This window comes from Argiope bruennichi, chromosome 9, assembly GCF_947563725.1.
Source record: "Argiope bruennichi chromosome 9, qqArgBrue1.1, whole genome shotgun sequence".
NCBI lineage: Eukaryota > Metazoa > Arthropoda > Arachnida > Araneae > Araneidae > Argiope > Argiope bruennichi.
The window spans coordinates 121,792,884-121,813,473 of record NC_079159.1 but is presented as its reverse complement, the minus strand read 5'-3'; the positions used below and the strand labels follow the sequence as shown (position 1 = coordinate 121,813,473).

Sequence of the window (20,590 nt, the reverse complement as noted above, 5' to 3'; positions counted from 1 at the left end):
ATAAAAGTTGGGCCATGATCTTTTAAATTACAGATGTTAAAATTATTGATGGCTATGAATTCGGTCAACCTATCTCCTCTATAATTATCTGATTCATAGCCCAAAAGTCGTGATTTACAGTTAAAATCCCCCGTCATGAGATTAAAACTATTTAAAAAATTATATTCACTCAGTTCATCAAGGAGCGTATTAATATCATCTTGTGGGGGGAAGTAACAACTAAATATATTTAGGATAAAATTGTTAAAATGAACTTCGACCACAACAGTGTGGTCAGTGTTGTATTTAAAAAATGCGTTTAAATTTTTATTTAAAATGTACCTCATGGCCTTGTTGTTACAGGAGGAATAAGTTCTAATTAATTTATTGATTTAAGTAACGTGTGATTGAATTAATTTATCTATTTCAGCTTACTTCTTGAATTTGATTTTTTTCAAAACTATTTATTTAATTTCTTTATTGGAGTAAACCATTTTCTGAAAAATTTGAATTAAATATATATGTCATTTCTTTAAAATGTTTACTTTAGTTCTATATTCTACTAATAGATAGCGCCAGCAATAAACAGAATATATTGTTACGAAAATTGTCCGGTGTGTGTAGGTGAACAGTCCAACAAGCGGGATACTAGAAAAATAGTAATTTATTCTTTAAAAGTAATAAAACAGGAAGCACAAATGACAACAAAAATCGTACTTGCACAAATTTGCAGCACAAAATAAACAGTAATCCACAATTTTAAACAGACGTAGTCCGAACAAAATCACCCAGTTTGCAAAGCAATCAAAATAATTGCTTTCACTCAGAAAGACTAACTCCCCGACGATACAAGGACACAAGGAAAAAAGTTTGGAGCGCCATCTCCGGTCGACTAAAACTTGGGGATATTTTCGAAATGGTTTGGACAGAAGTGAGGAAAGGTTTTGAATGCCAATGCCAATGATATGGGGATTTTTAGAAGCTCCTAGGCTCGATGGCCTTTTATCTTCTGTTCAGCTGAAATGATAGATAAGTAACAAACAAAGTATATTGAGCGTAACGTTGAGGGTTTTACATAATTTTATTTTTAAAAATACTTGATAAGATATGAAGAAAAAAAAAAAAAAAATTAAAAGAAAACAGATTAATGAGTTTTACAATGTTATATATTCCATAACTTTTCTAGTTTTGAATAAGAGTGTGTGCATTGGACAATGGCAGGGAACATTCATGCTGACGAGGTGTTGGGTTGGTGGGTCATTTAGTGGAGCAGCGTCCTCGGTCTTCTTCTATTCCTGTTACTTTTAGGGTCGTAAACGGGGATTTCTTTTATTGCAGAATTGCTGTTGTTATCTAGCTTTTGGTAGTATTTTGTACTTAGTTTTTTGAAATGTTCTTCTATTGTTGGTAGTTCAAGGTCTTTTAAAATATTTTTATTTCTGATGAACCAGGGCATATTTGCGATTTGTCTGGCTGTTCTATTTTGCAGTACCTCTAGTTTGTTAATGTGGGTTTTTGCAGCTGCTCCCCAAACTGGGGAAGCGTAGCTGATAAGGGGTCGCAATAAAGACTTATAAAGCAGTAGTTTATTGCCCAGCGAGAGTTTAGATTTCCTGCCCAGAAGTGGGTATAGTGCTCCTTTGGCTTTAGTAAATTTTTCTTTAATTTTGTCAACGTGTGGTTTAAATGTTAATGTTTTGTCTAAGTAGACTCCTAAGTATTTTGTTTGATTTTCCCATTCAATGGGGCGTCTAAATAATTTTGGGGGTGGTGGGAGATTTCTCTTTTTGGTGAACATTATCGCTTGGCATTTGTCTGAGTTGCCTTTTATCTTCCATCTTATGAGCCATTTTCCAATTTGTTCTAGATGGTCATTAAGCGCCCCCATGACTGCTGATCTATTGATGTTTGTACTAAGTATTGCAGTATCATCTGCAAATAAGCAGAGGCGTGTGTCGTCCGATTGGCAGATGTCATTAATAAATAAGTTGAAGCATAATGGACCTAGTTTGGATCCCTGGACGACCCCTGCTTCTGTTGTTCTATAGTCTGAGAGTTCTTAAAGGTTTTGAATGAATTTGGGTGAAAAGGAACATCGTCTTATGTAGAATTGAGGAGATGTAGGAGTGGGCGAATCAGGAGTCTTGATCTCGGCTGTGGGCGTGTCTAGTTGGATGCTGGGTCTTCAGTGAGGAGTGCATCTAGGATGATTAGTAGTTTTTCATGCTTATTTTTTGCTTTTCTGCTTAATTTGATGGCCTGGAGGATATTTGGGAATTCTATTAGGAGTTCTTTAATTTCTCTGATGTCACTTAGGTGGTTTTGCATTTCTTTAATGTCATCGATTTCGTTTGCTGAAGTGGCTTGAGGAGGCTGTGGGCGTCTGGGTCATTGGCTTTGGGAGATGGTTTCTGGGACTCTTGGGATGTTTGTTTCGCTATTATAGGGTTTTCTCATTGTTGCAACGTCTGCGTAAGATCTTCTTGGATGCATTCCTGTGGGGATCTGAGTTCTTGGAATTGCAGGGCATCCTTTCCAGACTGCTAGGTGACCAGTTTTATTGCAATTTATGCCTACTGGATTTTCTATTTTCCCCTTTATGTGGCAGTCTCTTGTGGTGTGATTTCCATTGCATTTAATGCATCTGGGTTTGATATGGCAATTTCGGGCGGAGTGGTGAAAGCTGGAGCAGTTGTAGCAGATGGTGGCTGTTCTATTGCTTCTATAGGGTTCGACTTTAATGGACAGGAAACAGAGGTTTTTCAGATTGTATATGTTTTTAAAGTTGTCGCTTTTTCTTACTTCTACAAGGAATAGGGGGAGGAGGATTCTTGTTCGGAAATTCTTCATTTGGCTAATTCTTAGGATGTGGTAGTTGTTGGATTCAAGCTCGGTTTTGATGTCGTCGGTGTTGGAGTTGGGGGGGGAGTCCTCTGATAACTATTTTAATTGGTCTTTCCTCAGGGGCTTCGTTCATGATGAAATCTTGTTTTCTAGTTTGTAGGAGTTGGATAATGTCTTGCCTGACATCCTCTGATTTTGGTTTTCTTTGGATGTATCTGTTTTGATAATTGTTTTCTGTTTCTGAGTGTTTTTTCATTATTTCTTGAAGGATGAGGCTGTAGTTTTCTCTAATGACTAGGCTGATTGTTGCAGGGGTTTTAGATGTTTTATCAGTTTCCTCTTGAAGGTGGGAGAAAGCGTTTTCCGTGCTGATTTCGAAATTTTCCTCAGTGCGAGGCTTTTTTGCTGCTTTTTGGATGGAGCAGGTTGGAAGTCGTCTTGGGAATTTTTCTGCTTTTGTGATATTGGTGATTCCATGTTAACATCTGAATTAGAAATTTGAGGTGGAGGTTGGGGTGATATGGTATTTTCAATCGGAGTTTGGCGTGTTGAGGTCGGTGTTGATGATCTGGAGTTTGAAGTTGTTGTTGGGGTGGATCTGTCTGCCCAGTTTGCTGAGTTTTTGTAGTAGTAATACTTGTGTACTTCTTCTTCACTTTTAGAATTTCTCATAGTTAGATAAAGATTTCTAATATCGGAGATATCGTTCATCATCATCGGGGAACCGTCTCCTTCCATGCCTGAGACAATAATAATGAATGGCAATAACTCCCCGACGATCAGCGGCTCTGTCTATTTATACCTTGAAGACTGGATGTGACGTCACATGGAGAGTTCACCAATGTTCCGGTCCTATTCTGGAAACTTCTCGACGAAACTAGTTTTACTTGAAGATTCGTGATGCCAATTTTTGTCGCCGAGGCCGGGGGTCGAATTCCTGCTTTTCCCTTTGGCGTCCAGATAGAATGTCAACGTCTCTTCGCAACCATATGATCAGTATTGCTGGGAAGCAACATTTCATATTTGTAACACTGCTCCCCTCTTTAAAGACTGACGTCCCGGCAGTCTCATTGTGAACAACTATGGTTAATCGCCTGATATGGAGCTAGCCGATTAATGTGAATGACCTTCGGTTTAGCATTCGGTGACTTCTGAATTCAGTAGACAACGTCATTTAGCTTCTTGACGACAGTGTAGGGGCTTTCCCAGTTCTGTTGCAGTTTCGGGCTGAGTCTTCTCCGTCACTTTGGGTTATATATCCATACAGAATCCCCCTCCTTAAATCGGTGTTTTGTCGCCCCGGAGTCGTAACGAGTCATCATTTTTTCACTGGCTAGTTTTATTCGCTCTCTGACAAATGCGTGTAAGCTTTCCAAACGTGCCTCTAAGTCATTCATGTATTTATTCGGCGAGGAAGGCGTATCTCTCGGGCGTCCAAAGAGGATATCACAGGGAAGTCGAAGCGTTCTGCCAAACAGCATCTCTGACGGAGTTCATCCAGTCGCTTCGTGAACAGCACTTCTATAGGCGAGGAGAAAAAGTGGCAAATGCATATTCCAATTAATTTGATTCCTCTAAACGAATAAAGACAAATGGTTTAAAATCGTTCGGTTAAACCTCTCGACCATGCCATCGGACTCTGGATGTAGCGCTGAAGTACGAGTTTTCAGAATTCCCAAGCGTTTGCAAAGCTCGGTAAAGAGCGCAGAGTTAAAATTTGTACCTTGATCTGAATGTAATATCATAGGCACGCCCTAATGCGAAACGAGTTCCTCAGCTACGGTCGAGGCTCCTTGATCTGGAATGGGGATCGCCACTGGCCACTTCATGAAATAGTCCATTAATACTAGAACGTATAGATTGTCATTCGCCGTCACAGGAAAAGGCCCTAATATGTCCAAAGCCATTCTTTCGAACGGAGCACCTACATTGTAACGTTGCAAGTGACCTTTAGTTCTTGTTTTGGGTCCTTTTCTGGCTCCACAAGCGTGGCATTCTCTGCACCATTTCTCAACGTTAGCTCGAAGTCGATCCCAATAAAATCGCTCTCTAGTTTTACTTAACGTTTTCATGACACCAAAACGACCTCCACTTGCGCTGTTATGAATCTCACATAGAACTTCTGGAATAAGGCTTTTCGGGAGAATAAGCTGCCATCGCCAAGAGCTTCCATCATCACTATCCCACTTACGGTATAGAACGCCGTCCTTAAGATGTAAGGAGTCCCAAAGAGCCCAATACCGTTTTGCTGTAGGACTCGCCGGAGCGATTTCCTGCCAATATGGTTGATCGGCCGAATTTAATTTCTTCTCCAGAATTAACTTAATGTCTGGTTGAGCCTTTTGGATATCACTTGAAGACCAAGAATCAGAAGCTGTAGTTGTTAGAACTCTCACGGAAATATCCGTTTCCAATCCAAACTTTTTCTCGGCATTCACACAATGTTTGCAGCTCACTTTACAGGGTCTACGGGAGAGGGCATCTGCATTACCGTGAGAAGTTCCTTTGCGATGTTGGATTTCGAAGTCATATTCTGGAAGCCGCTGAATCCAACGAGCTACCTGGCCTTCATGCTCCCTAAAATTTAAAAGCCATCTCAAATAAGAGTGATCAGTCCTCAAAAGAAATTTCCGTCCCTAGAGGTAAGGATAAAAATGCTCTATAGATTTAACAATGGCTAACAGTTCTTTACGGGTGACACAGTAATTCCTTTCCGGCTTACCCAAACTCTTACTAAAGTAAGCGATGACAAACTCTTAATTCCCAATTTTCTGGGATAGCACAGCTTCTATTCCTTCATTACTGGTATCCGTATACAGAATAAAATTTTCGTCAGTCCGGAAGTAGGGTACAACAGGTGAAGTTGTCAGTGCCTACTTTAAACTATTGAAATATTTCTGGCAATCTTCTGTCCAATTAAAGTTAGATTTTGCTTCCGTTAATTTATGAATAGGTCTAGCCATTGTGGAGAAATTTCTTACAAATCGACGATAATAGGTGCACAGTCCAAGAAAACTTCGAAGCTCGTGTACTGTCTCTGGACGAGGCCAATCAGCCACTGCTTTAATTTTCTTGGGTCGGTTTTCACTCCTTCGGAGGAAATAACGTGTCCAAGGTAAGAAACTTCCTTTCGAAAGAATTTGCATTTCTTAGAGCTTAGTTTAAGGTTGGCTTTCTGCAATCTCTGAAATACTTTACTAATATTACTCCAATGTTCTTCGATTGTTTTTCCTACTATTATAATATCATCTAAATACACTAAGCAGGCTTCAGATGGAAGTCCACGTAACACGGTCTCCATCAATCTTTCAAATGTCGCAGGTGCATTACAAAGTCCAAAGGGCATTACCTTAAATTGCCAAAGTCCTTGTCCGGTGGTGAAGGCTGTCTTTTCTTTGTCTTCAGGTTGGATTCCCACCTGCCAATATCCACTTTTCAAATCTAATGTCGAAAACCATTGGCTTCCATTCAAAGATCTAGGGTGCCGTCTATTCGAGGCAAAGGATAGCTGTCCTTTTTCGTAATCTCGTTAAGTTTTCTATAATCAACACAAAACCGTGTTGATCCGTCTTTGTTCTTAACAAGGACAATAGGTGAAGCCCAGGTTCCAGACGATTCCTCGATAATTCCACTGTCAACCATTTCTTTAATTAGCCGCTCAGCTTCTTCCTTCCTTGCAAGATGCAAACGTCTTGGATATTGTTTTATTGGAGGATGATCTCCCGTATATATTTTATGCTGGGTCACACTACAACGGCCGACATCAGCGTCACATGTGGAAAACAAGTGCTGAAATTCTTGAAGCAATTTTTGTAAAGGTATTCGCTGATCTTCGTTAAGTCCTTCAATATTCTCCAAGATCGATTGAATAGGTTGTTTTCCAGAAAATTCTTGAGGACGAGTAACAATATCAACCACTGGTTCATATGACGCAATGACAGCTCCTTTGTCCATGGTCTTGGGTTTATTGTCTACATTCAGAACTCGAACTGGAATGGTTACCTTTTTTAAATCGACAAGTGTGGCCGCAACAAGGGCAGCTTTTTCAGAGATTTGGTTAGGAGAATTCGTTACGACATACCTGAATTGTTCGGAAACTTTAGTAACTCCCCGATTGAGGCATTCAGATCTTGCTGTTATTACAGTCTTTTGCAAATACGGAGCACAACTTTGGAAATTCTACATTGGCCGAAAACAAAGGAATTTCCTCCCCTCCTGTCCGTATCTCATTACTTTCCAGGTCTACCGTAAAGTTGAATTCTCGAAGAAAATCCAGACCAAGTATGCATGGATCGGTGATGTCAGCCACGTAAACTTTGTGTTGCAATCGTCTGGAACCACATTCAATCCATGAATCCAACTTTCCGTGTATGTTAGCTTTCTCACCAGTAGCTGTCGTTAAAGAGATGTTAGGAGCCGTATAGATAAATTGTTGATTCAATTTATGTCCTAAGTCGGTTCTTAAAAGAGTTACGTTTGCACCTGTATCCACTAACATCAAACATGGAATACCGCAAATCGATGCTTCCAAGTAGAGTCCATTTTTCTTTCCGCTCAGTGAGGAAATTTTCAGTCCTTCTACAGGGGCGTTATTCAGAAAAGGCAGCCTTCTCCCCACAAGACGGCCTTTTCTTAGTTTTCCTGGTTTGGCTTAATCGCTTGGCAATCCCTCTGTAAGTGCCGTTTTCTATTGCACTGCCAGCAAGTCACATTTGGGTTCCGTCGAGTGACATTCTTCTTTTCAGTGATACAGTTATTCAATAATTTTTCCAACCTGTTGAATAGAGATTCAAATTTATCCTCTTTCTTTTCGGAATCTTCCTCCACCTCTATAGATCTGACATGCTTGGAGGTCTTGGAAACAGTTCTTGCCGCTTCATATTTCATACTATATGCCAGAGCGGATTTCAAGTCTTTGGCATCCATCAACCTCATTGAGTGTTGCGTGTCTTCGTCTCTGATGGCGTCGAGGAAGTACTGAGCTGCTAAACTTTCACGAATGTCCAGAGGGCACTCGGCATAGGTTAGGCTCATTAGTCGCTCCACATCGGCGGCTAATACTTGCAGGCTTTCACCCAGCTTCTGCCTCTTGTCTTCAGTTCAGTCCTATAAAATTGTGTAAGGTGACTGTCTCCAAATCGGGATTCTAAGGCTCTTTCTATAGTCATTAAGTCCGTCAAATTTCCTGCTGGAATTCCTTGAGGAACCTCTGCCGCAGACCCTCGGAGAGATGCCCCAAGTTGAATAGCTTTCACACGATCCGTCCATCCGTTTGAAGAGCTCACTACGTCAAATTGAGTCTTAAAAACAGACCAGGACGTCTGCCCATCAAATGTCAAGGGTTTGACTATCGGTCTAGAATACATGACTTCTGAACTTGGCAGAGAATTGATTGGTCTTTTCTCAAGATCACAAAGTCTCTTCTCCAGGACACTAATCTTTCCTTGAATATTGTCTACCTCTTCTTACATCTCCGATTTCCTTTTTCACACTTTGGACTTTCTCCTTCAGTTTTTCCAGTGCATTCGTTAACATGTTCCTTCATCCCTTCGACTTGCACCTCGACGTGTTCTCTAATCTCCTTCTTCATTTCTTCCTGTCCAGATTTCAATTTCTTCTCCAATCCGGCTGTCATCTGCTCCATTCTTTCTTGACCGGAACGCATCTCTTTCTCCAATCCGGCTTTCATCTCCTCCATTCTCTCTTGTCCGGATCGCATCTCCTGCTCCATTCTTTCTTGTCCTTGCTTCATCTCATCTTGTCTTTTCTTCATCTCCTCTTGTGCAGCTTCCACAGATTTCTTCATCTCAGCCAACAGAGCCAGTAACTCACCATTACCGCTATCAGCCATCTCGTTTTCCCCATACACAATAGATAAACCCTACTTCTGACACCAAATGTTACGAAAATTGTCCGGTGTGTATAGGTGAACAGTCCGACAAGCGGGATACTAGAAAAATAGTAATTTATTCTTTAAAAGTAATAAAACAGGAAGCACAGATGACAACAAAAATCGTACTTGCACAAATTTGCAGCACAAAATAAACAGTAATACACAATTTTAAACAGACGCAGTCCGAACAAAATCACTCAGTTTGCAAAGCAATCAAGATAATCGCTTTTACTCCGAAAGACTAACTCCCCGACGATCAGCGGCTCTGTCTATTTATACCTTGAAGACTGGATGTGACGTCACATAGAGAGTTTACCAATATTCCGGTCCTATTCTGGAAACTTCTCGACGAAACTAGTTTTACTTGAAGATTCGTGATGCCAATTTTTGTCGCCGAGGCCGGGGGTCGAATTCCTGCTTTTCCCTTTGGCGTCCAGATAGAATGTGAACGTCTCTTCGCAACCATACGATCAGTATTGCTGGGAAACAACATTTCATATTTGTAACAATATGCAATCAGTCATGTTACAAACAATTAAAATGATTTGTATGTAATAGTGCATCGTCAAATGCGAATAACGGAAGGCCAAGGTCACTCTCATGAAGTGGAACTGCAACTTCACACTTTTCAATGAAGTCACCGCTCCGATAAATTTCAGTGATATGCAATTCAATGCTACGATAATTCCAATAACCGGTCCGTTCACTTTTCAACCCATTCACAGATTTCTCCTTTTCTGCTTTGTTCGAGAGCTTGCATTGGACAGATCGTAACGATTGTTTTTTTCTATCATGATCTAAAACCTGTAATCGAAATATCATCAGTAAGATCTAATAAAGAATTTGAATCACACCCCTCTTTGAAAAGTATTGATCACTGGTATTTATGATTTTATGATATTGGTTACGTAATAATCGCTAGTAAAATATTCGTCATCCCAAAGAAGGGTGTGATTCAAATCCTAGGTACGATCTTACTGGTGATATTACTGGTTCGATTGCAGGTCTTGGATCACGATAGAAAGTAACAATCGATACCATCTGTCCAATGGAAGCTCTCAAACAAGAATTCAATCGTGCATAGGGACAGTCCCTTATACATTGATTCCCATTCTTGGAACAGACCTCCCACAAATAGTTATGGCGAGCGGCCACAATTATTTGTGAGTGATCACATGTAGAGAGTTTCCCATTTCACAAACAGTCAGGTCCTATTGCTGGAAGCAATGCGCTGCTTGTCTCATTGCACGAAAATAAGATTTCTTTATCACTCAAGTCCCCACAAAAAAATATTTGTTTGTTTTTAAAACAAGTTTCTGCTGATATTCAATGCTCCAAACAAATTTCATATGTGATATCCTTAAATGGATATGAACACCATAATTATTATTTTTCCAGGATTGAAACGAATTGATATTTGCATAGTTAAATTTTTTGTGCCTGATTAGCATGAGAATTCCGTTGCTTTGAATGATTACCCAAGTTTTTAAAAACAGATTTATAGCTTATTTTAAGCTCTTTTAAAAATAAAAGGAATATTTTAAATAAATTACTAATGATAAATTTCTTTCCATGGATTTTTAAAAAAATCTTGGGTAATGTACAGAAATTCATCCAAATATAAATATTTTTTTAATACATAACAGAAATACTAAATGCTAGCATCACGTATATGTAAATACTTTTGTTTATATATCATCAATATTATGGTTGGCACAGAAAAGATGCTTCATTTATTAAAATTTCGTGGATTTCGGAATTTAACGGGAAAAATTATAATGATTACATTAAAAATATTTATTCTTTTTTCAATATACTGATTTTCTTTAAAATATTTTTAATCTAAATGAAGTTAAATAATTACCAATTTAACATAACATTTCTTCTATCTCCCTCCCCTTCTATAAAGTGTTCTAGAGGTGTATAAAAGAGAACTGAAATTATTAGACTCGAAAATATAATCTTATAAATTTGCAAAAAAAGTCATTTCAAGAAAATACCAGTAATGAATTTAAACTAAAGATTTAAAAAAATCGAATCGAAATTTCTGAAAGTAAAGGGAGAAAAAGTGTTGGAAAAAAGAGTTGCAACCAATCTTTCGATTGTCAGTCATGTATATTCTAGATTGTATTGTCTACAATTTTTATTGAAATTGTATTTTATTTTTCAGAGAAAGTTTTAATAAAAGAAACGCACTTAAACTATATTAAAAAATCATAACATTCCATTAATTATAAAATATTTACTATCAAACTAAAATACCTTCAAATTAACATTCTTATATTTAAAAATGAATTCTGCAATTTTTTAAAATGTCTATTGGAAAATATTTAACCCTGTTTCATAGAAAACGTTTAAAAAATCGATATCGTGTACGACATAGCTAAATGCGGTGTTTGTGTCTCGCAATACTATATACTTTTAGGAATTAAAAAAATATAACAGTAAAATTAATGCATTATTTCGTTAATGTGATTAGTATAATTTTAAAGCTTTTAAAGATTGTGATTTATAAAAGTCTCCTCTTATTTTTGTGTATTTTACCCTTTAATAAGGTAATCCAATTGAGATTTCCATGAAAGTGCATCTACATAATTTTAAAAAAAAACTATCTGCGCGGAATTTTTCTTCCCGATTCAATTATTTTATAGTGGCATTTGTAAAAATGACACTATCTATGACTTATCCTTTTGATTAAGAGTGTAAAAATCTAGCTGAACCTATGATACTCTTATATTTTTCGCATAGCAAATAAAATTACCCTAATTTAATATATAAGTTAAATAATTAAGTATTTCCCAGATTTGGTTCTTGTATAGTGTTAAGAAAACTTTAAAAAATTCGATGAGTTAAATACGTTAATATTATCTATATTTATTGTTCCTATGCAGATTATTAAAAATTGAAATCTATTCAAACAAAAATAATAAATCAATAATTTAATTTAATGTAACAACAGAAAAAGAATATCAGTTTAATTATTGTTACTCCTCTAATATCCAATTTAGTCAGCGTTAATAACTTATTAATAAAAAAATTAATAAAAAAAGGAATTTTTACTAAAAAAAGCCAAAAAACTTTTTTATATCTTAAGCACAAATAAATTCATTCCTGATGTCTATCATAAAAAGCATAAATATCGAGTTATTTATTTATTACTGGCAAATGTTTTATCTGATTGGCTAAATGTTTTCCAACGAGTTCAATCGTGATGATTCAATCCTTCTGAGTTCCGATTGAATTAGTACGAAACGGCATTGCTAATAAATCACATTCAAAAGACTTGGAATCTCACAGAGAACATCTGTTAAAAACCTGAAATCGCCTCAGACCAATGATTTATGTAAAGGCTCTACTGTTTCAATAAAATTTACGCGTTTTATCATGTTTGATTTCGTTTATAAGTTTAAGCAGAGATATGAATTTTTAAGCATAAGAATTATTTCTATTACTTCGTAATATTCATAAAGAAATTCAAAATAAATCTGAAATGAAGAAAAAAAGAATTAAATTTCTTTTATATAACAACGCACGGAAAAAAAGTAGCATTAGGTTTTGTATATTAATTAATAAAAATTTTGAGAGATTAAAAACAAAACAATGGCTTTGAAATTCTTTTAAGATAAGATAGATTCATAAGATATTCGGAAATTATTTTGTGGGAATGGAAGGCTTTAAAATGTTACATTCTAAGCTTAAAGTTGATAAAAATGCCTTAAAAATATTTCATGACGCAAATAAAATTTATAATGTAATGATTTAAAATGGGACAATTTCGAATCAATTTAAAAAACTGTACACCTAAAACATAATTACTGAGCCAAATATCAAATTTTCTGAATATTTTTTACTGAGAATTGCGTTTCTAAAAAATAGAGAGGGGGGGGGGTTGTCACCTGAAAATTGGCTAATGTCTTCTCAACATGAAATTAATAATAATGCATACTGCTACTCTAAAAAAAAAATAAAGGTAATCGATTTTGTTTGGTCCCAAGTCAATTCTTTAACCATTATAGATTCTAGATTTCATTATTATCAAGTCTTTAACTATTGTAGATAAAGCTATTTCATTCTGAGAATTTGTTATTCATTGGGAGCATTTTGATAAAGTTCAGAGATTTAGTGCAAAAATTTCAAAGGTTTCCGAAAAATTAAAAAAGTACACACACACACACACACACATATATATTATAATCTGAATCAAAAATGTTAATTTAAATATGACAATCCTTTTATTTGTGCACGCATGTATGTGTATGTAATTTTTAGTTTTCTTAAATTACACACACATACACACATTTCCGCACTAAATTGTTTGCATGCGAGATTGTTTTGCAGAAGAACCGATATTAATATTTAAATTACATGAATTTCATTTTTGAAGAATGGATGCCTTCTTAAATGACATAGAAAAAAATACTTTAAATCAATTTGCTTCAGTTTTTCCTATAAGATTTAAAACGTGAAAGCATTGGACAAGTAGTATTTCAAATGAAATTTCATCCAGATACTTTACCCTCTGTTTTTCGAAGTGTGTTAAATATGAAACAACGCGTTCAAAATGCTTACTGATTGAAATCGGTGCGTGAGTAAAAGGTTTACGGAAAATCAGCAGAAGTTTTGTACTTGGGAGGTCTGTTCTTTATTCACCCTCTTCCCGAATTTACTCGGCCTTTTACCAGCTTTTATGACTCGACTTCTGGGAAAAAACACTGTCTGAAGAAAGAGGATCAATATATTTTATTTAAATAGGCAATTACTAAACACATGTGGAGACTTGAATATGTTTTTTCTTCATCACTCTATCTAATATTTGCAGTTTTATTTTGTTTTCGTCTTCTTACATCTTTTCAAGTTTTTGTTTTAAATAAAAAATTTAATCAGAGTTGTTTTATTTTATTGTTCCCCAACTTTTAAATTTATAATTTTCTAATAATCTCTTTTGAAAACTTCTGGTAAATATATTTGATTCACTCATCTTGATTGCGATTATTGTGGATTTAAATTTAAAATAATTTTTTAATATAATTTAGCTGACTTAATGTAAAAAAATAAAAATAAAACGCAAGATCGCTGGAGACGGTAGGATTTCTTTATGCAAAAAAGAAAGTTAATAAAGCATTCTTAAAATAATGTGCTTAAATGACCGAACATGAAATTTGGATAGGCACTAGGGATATTTTATTTGCTTAAAACTTTATTCCAAGTCGTGATATTAATAATATTATTAAATTTGTTACTTATTGTATAATGCCATTTGTTATAGTTTGGATTTTAAAGCAGTTGTACATCCTATAATATTCATTCTTAGTTATTATTTTATTGTAAAATCAAATTAGTTTCTTCTTTATTTTTATGTACACAAAAAATATATACATTCATTTAATGACAATGCAGCAGTAAATTCAAACCATAGAAAAAGGGTGAAAAAATTCAAACCTTAAGTCCTTCTACAGTAAACTTGCAGAATAAAGAAGTAGATTAAGACTATTAATGAAAAAACATTGCAAAATTTTAATACGGTAATAAAAGTCTTATTTTTATGGAGAAACAAACGTAGTATTCTCAACATTTTGCTGAATACTATGAAGAAATGTGGTATAATAAAAATTCAGAGTAAATAATTAAAACTTTAATTCATTAATGGTTATAAAATATTCTAACAATACTATGTTTTGGATACTATAAAATAAAATCAGTTCTACTTATTTTAAAAAGTGCACACACACACGTTTCATACACAAAAAACGTTTTCATACACACCAAAAATACAAAAAACAGATACAAATATTTTAATAGCAGAACATAAATTCACCCATATAAAAATTATACAAATATATACATATTTTTTTGTTTCAAAAATTAAATCTTTCTCACCAATTTCGAGAAATAATTTTATAATTCAAAACGTTTTCATAATTTTAAACATTAAAAAAAAATTCAAAGGATAGGGCACATTTAATTTGTAACAACTACACCTTTATCAAAGCAAAAATTATAAACGTGTTTTTCTACTTAAGTTTTATGCAGTGTTATATGAAATAACTGTAAAACGATTACCAATTCCAATAAAGATAACCAATAAAGGAAAAAAGCAGAAATTTGTGAATACGTTGAAAAGTGAACGGACTGGCTATTCTTGGAATTATCATATCATTGAATCAAATCACTGAAAGTGGGACTATCACAGGAAAGTGTTCATAAATGTGAAGTCACCACTCCGTTTAGATAATCACTCCGTTTAAAAATAACCGCTTCGCTTGATTTTCCGATATTCACATTTGACAATGGGCTGGCTATCCAATAAAGATAATTTCTAATTGCTTCTGACCTGACTTTCTGATGGTTCAGTCTGCAGGTGCCATCTATTGGCAGAATATAGAACTAAAGTGAACATTTTAAAGAAATGACTTTTTTTTTTAATTCACCTTTTCAGAAAATGCTTTCTGAAAAGTTTTCAACAAATAAATTAAAATAATTTTCTTTTAAATAAATAAAAGAAAATTTCCAACAAATAAATTAAATAAATATTTTTGAAAAAAAAACCAAAATTAAAAAGTAAGCTTAAATAGATAAATTAATTGAATCACACGTTACTTAAAATAGTAAATTAAGTATTAATTGCAACTAATAAATTTTATATTAAATACTAATTAATAATTTTTAATTAATAATATGATTGAAATAACAGATATTTGGAACAAATGTTTAAAAATAGCAATAGTAAAATTATTTGTTATTCAAAAAATCGTGGATCTCTAGACAATCCTGAAAAATTCGGGTTCGAATTGCCAAAGCCGAACTAATCGCCAAGTAATCACTGCTATAGTTTACAGATCGACAGAATAAGGGTTCAAGTTAAGGATGACGAATATTTTAAGAGCGGTTATTAAGTAACCAATATCAAAAAGTCACAAATACAAGTGATCAATACTGTCATGGTTTGACATCGAATCAGATAATATTCTTATTCAGATACTTTCATTAAAGACTCTGCTTTCGATTTCTTGGCTGAAAGGGCATTTGTTTATGGCGTATATATAAAACTCAATGCCATTCTCAAAAGTAAACACAACCTCTTTTAATGAATTCCAAACTACATATATATCTTTTTTAACACCGTTGCCATTCGGAACAAAACAAAAGTTGAAACATAGACAATATTAATAGATATAGAGAATCAACGCGACATCCTCCCACCTAAGTTAACATTTTACATTAAAACTTTAACTTACACATAGTTACAAGAAAGATATATAAAATTAACAAAATTAAAATTGTTCACAAGTCCAGTCTTTTAGGTATTTTGACCGTACGACCTGTTCTAGTCTTTTGAAACTGTGGCTCAAAGCTTACATCACACACATTGTTAGAGCCAGACTCTTTACAAGTTTCCAACTTCTTAGTTGAAAAGTTCTCAACAATAAGATCATCATTAGAGACTTCTAGTGGATACAGTCTCTGAGTTGGTCTTAGTAATTCTCCATTTGCCGTTTTAAGTCTCACAAGTCTTGTTACTCCATCTTGACCTGGAATAATCTCTATTATTTTTCCCAGTGGCCAATTCAGTCGCTTGGTGTTGTCACTTCCTATCAATACAACATCACCGATATTCACTTTCACTGATCTTGTCTTATCCGATTTTTGAATAAGTGCTCCTAGATATTCGGATCTGAATCTTTTTCGCAGATCCTTTTGTAAGTTTTCTCTGTATTTGACTCGTTTATTCAGACTTCTGTGTCCAATATCATCAAGATCAGGAACACCACTTGTTTGAATGTCTTGAAGAAATAGAGATGGACTTAAAGGCATCAAAGTAACATCATTTTCAGTAACATAGGTCAATGGACGGGAGTTGATCACTGCTTCACAGTCGCAGAGAATGGTGATCATTTCTTCAGAAGTTAAAGAAGCTCTTCCTAGTACTCGCCTCAGTAAACTCTTGAGAATACCTATTAATCTCTCCCACCAACCTACCCACCATGAGGCAGTTGGTGGATTAAACTTCCATTGAATTGGTGATATAGATGTATCATCAATAATCTGCTTCCAGTTTAGATCTCGTAGCGCATTTGAAGCTCCTACAAAATCAGTTCCGTTGTTACAGTAAATTATTTTACTTCTTCCTCTGCGGGATATAAATCTTCTAAGGGCTAGTAAAAAACTCTCAGTAGACATGGACTCAACCAATTCTAGATGCACTGCCCTGTATACGGCGCAGGTGAATAAGCAAATCCAGGATTTGGTGTTACCTTTTAAGATCACTGGACCAGCAAAATAAATGCCACAAATTTCAAACACAGCCGCTTCTCGGAGTCTGTCGTTTGGAGGGGTTGCTGTGCAAACTTGCACGCTTTTTGCAGAAAATCTTCTACATACGGTGCACTTATTAATCAGAGATCTCACCGTTTTTCGAGCATTAAGAAGCCAAAATCTCTCTCGAAGAATATTTATTAAAATTTGGGTACCAGCATGTGCATTTTTCTCGTGATAATATCTTATTAATCTCTTGACCACCTCATGATCGGACGGAAGAATAGCTGGAGTTTTAAACTCTTCTGAATCCTGTCGAAAGGTAAGTTTCGTTTTCAGTCTGAGGATTCCACTCTGATCCTTAAATACTCCTAAAGTTTTTAATTTATTATCTCTCTCGTCTACAAAGCAATCCTCTTGAACCATTTTGATTAATAATTTCTCGGCTTCAAAAATTTCATCAAAATCAAGGTCTCCATGTCTTTTCTTCATTTTTTCAGCTCGACAATTAAAGGTAAACCGTAGAATCCAGGCAATTAGATGAACTATTTTCTGGTATTTCGAAAAATATTTGTAATACCAGTCTTCCTTAGGAACAAAACTTGTAGAAATCAAACTTCTTGTCACAGATGAAACTATGGTCTTTTTCTTTTCCCGAACAATCTCGTTTTCATTTAAGCTTAGATTTCCTTTTGGCCAATCCTCTTCAGGCAAGTAAAGCCAACTTGGTCCTAACCACCAGTTAGATTTCAATAAAGTTTGAGCTGTACAACCTCTACTCGGGAGATCAGCAGGATTCATGGAACCAGGGATATGTCTCCAAGAACTTTTATTTGTTAATGCTCTAATTTCCTTCACTCTATTCTGGACAAAGACATTCCAGGCTTCTTCTCTCATAATCCATGTCAAGACAGTCGAAGAATCAGTCCAGAAGTAAACTTCTTCACTCTGTATCTCTGACAAAATAGAAGTTGAAAGTCTTGCTGAGACAGTAGCTGCAAGTAACTCAAGTCTAGAGATAGTAATCCCTTCCTTTCCTGTTGGTGAAACTCTACTCCTGGCTTGTATAAGTTGTACTTTAACTGAATCACAAGTCTGTATTCGGATGAAAGCAGCGACAGCATAAGCATGCTTACTAGCATCACAGAAAATATGTACTGAAATATTTCCACTTGCAATCTCTGAACCAAAATATCTTGGAAAACGGATTTTCTCTAAACAGTCAATATCTTTTAGCCATTTTAAAAATGTATTTTTTGTAATTTTATCAACTTCTTCATCCCATGTTATTTTCTGCTTCCACGTTTCTTGAAGCAATAATTTAGGAATTAGGATGACAGGACAACATATACCAAGAGGATCGAACAATCTATGAGCTGTAGATAAGATTAATCGCTTAGTTACCTTTTCAAAGCATAATTCTTTTACACTTGCAGTATTAATTCGTAGAGTGTCAGATTTTTTATTCCATACCAGGCCGAGCACATTTGTATCGGCAGAAGTATCAGCATTGACATCACTGAACTCCCACCCTCTAAGCTCGAATTTTTTCTCGGCCATTACCTCAGTCGAAACGTTAATAAAACGATGTAGTTCTTTTTCATTTTTAACGCAACTAACACAATTGTCGACATAAAAACTATGCGCAAGTTTCTGAATGACATCTTTTGGATACGAAGATTCTCCAGTTCCTGTTTTTTCCAAAACAGTTTGTAAATGAAGCTGAATAGTAGAATTTAGAAGAAAAGGGCTACTCGACACACCAAAAACTACACGGCAATGTCTGTACTCTTTCAGCTGACCATCATTACCAATCCACAAAAACCTCAAGTAATCTCTGTCCGTGGGTGAAACACCTATTTGTAGAAAGGCTTTTCGGATGTCAGTAATAACACCGATCTTCTCTTTTCGAAATCGGGTTAAAATACTCGGAATCTGCTCTATTAGATTCGGCCCCTTCTCAAGACAATCATTAAGACTAGGAAATCCCTTTGCCTTGGCCGAAGCGTCAAAGACAGGCCGGATTTTTGTAGAGCCATTCTCCTTGATAACTGCTCGATGGGGCAGATAATGTACTGAAGCCTGATCATTTTTGGCAACTTCCTCAATTACTCCCTCCTCAAGCCATTCCCTAAAAACATTCCCATAAGCTTCATAATTAGACTCGGTTTTAAGATGTTTAACAGTCTTGTTCAGTCTTCCCTTTGCTAAATCAAAATAATCTGGGAGTGGTGGATGATCTTCCAACCAAGGCAAATCTACTTCAAAACGATCATCTACCAAATGAACTGTATTTAGAAAATGCATTCGAGCAGCTTCTTGTAACTCGATCTGGCTTTTCTTCACAGATGGGTCAGTTATGCCAAGAGTATCCAAGAACCATAAGTCTGTTATTGTCTCTGCTGTAGATAACATGGACTTAACTAATAAAGATGAACATTCACTTCTCGCAGTCTCAGTTATTCGTCCCATTACAGACCACCCAAGTTTTGTTTCAATCGCTACGAGTTCACAAGACATTTCACGATAACCTCCTGTCATGAGCTTCCCAGCTACATCAGCTCCGATAAGGATTTCAATAGGATCTTCACAATTATCCACAATATTTACATTATAAGCAGCTAACTCCTTCACGCAAAACTCATTCACAGTAGGTGGCACAGTTTTACAAATAATTTGTTGATTAAGAACTTTAAAATTACAATTATAATTCTCATGTACACTCGATAAATACAAAGTATATACATCATGTTTACATACCCCAATATGCTTGCCACCAAATTGGGAGTGCTGCAAATATTCACAGCTGGTAGGCTCATAGCTCATTTCTTCAGCTGTAGCTCGTAGTAAATATGACCTCTGTGAACCAGTATCGATAATAGCTCTTGCTGCGCGTTTTTTCCCGTTGCCTCTAATTACAACTTTGAATGTCTGCAGGACTACGTTTGGATTGGTAGACAAGTTGGAAAGAGCTTGATCCCTTTTAGAACTACTATCAGTTCTCTTATCAACTTCAAGCGATTCTTTGTCTTTAGACTCAGGTATCGGATTCATTTTTCTACACAGAAGAATGTGGTGTTTTTTGCCACAACACAAGCAACTAGCTCTGACATTACAATCTCTGACAGAATGTCCAGTTTTTAAGCATAAAAAACAATTATGAGATTGTTGAACAATTGCCTCTCTTTGCTTCAAGGGCATTTTCCTTACTTTAAAACAGAATAGTGTGAATAGTGATCTCCAGAATAGTGTGCATTAGAACAAAATATGCACTGTTTTGACACTTGCGACGAAGTCAAAAGATCAGTTGCACTAGGTGCCTCATAAAACTTTACATTCCTAGTTTTATTTTCACTCATTTTTTTATCACCAGAAAATTTATTATATTTCACTTCCGCTTTCGGTTTAGAAGCGTTGAAACTTCTAGAAGCAAGAAGAATGCGTTCTTCTGATTCAACCTCATCTTGTAAAAATTCTAAAATAAATTCTAAATCACTTTTTTCTATTTAAGTTGAATTTTGATCGGAATCATTCGTGTTCGTTTCGCGAACTCTACGATGAGCCGATCTATAACGCTCCCAAGCAATCAAAGTTTCTTCGGGTAGCGATGACTCAACTAGA

General features: G+C 35.5%; 2 protein-coding genes and 1 pseudogene across 2 annotated transcripts; all 3 read right to left on the bottom strand.

Moving 5' to 3' along the window:
- Positions 1–4,577: 4,577 nt before the first annotated feature.
- On the bottom strand, positions 4,578–6,777 carry LOC129985077 (uncharacterized protein K02A2.6-like; annotated as a pseudogene).
- A 169-nt stretch (positions 6,778–6,946) lies between these two features.
- On the bottom strand, positions 6,947–7,321 carry LOC129985076 (uncharacterized). The gene has a single exon (XM_056094995.1). The coding sequence runs from the start codon at positions 7,319–7,321 to the stop codon at positions 6,947–6,949; it is 375 nt and encodes a 124-aa protein (XP_055950970.1).
- Positions 7,322–15,997: 8,676 nt separating this feature from the next.
- LOC129985074 (uncharacterized) lies at positions 15,998–20,023 on the bottom strand. Its single transcript, XM_056094994.1, has 3 exons — positions 19,730–20,023; positions 17,587–19,597; positions 15,998–17,370 (listed from the first exon to the last, which is right to left on the bottom strand). Exons 1-3 carry the CDS (start codon positions 20,021–20,023, stop codon positions 15,998–16,000), a joined length of 3,678 nt encoding a protein of 1,225 aa, XP_055950969.1.
- Positions 20,024–20,590: the final 567 nt, after the last annotated feature.

Coding starts and splice junctions, on each gene's coding strand:
- LOC129985076 (XM_056094995.1), bottom strand. CDS start 7,321: ATGTTAGTGGATACAGGTGCAAACGTAACTCTTTTAAGAACCGACTTA.
- LOC129985074 (XM_056094994.1), bottom strand. CDS start 20,023: ATGAATCCGATACCTGAGTCTAAAGACAAAGAATCGCTTGAAGTTGAT. Junction 19,598..19,729: donor TTGGTGGCAAGCATATTGGG/GTATGTAAACAT, acceptor TTTTGCGTGAAG/GAGTTAGCTGCTTATAATGT. Junction 17,371..17,586: donor AGTTTCATCTGTGACAAGAA/GTTTGATTTCTA, acceptor ATTGCTTTGTAG/ACGAGAGAGATAATAAATTA.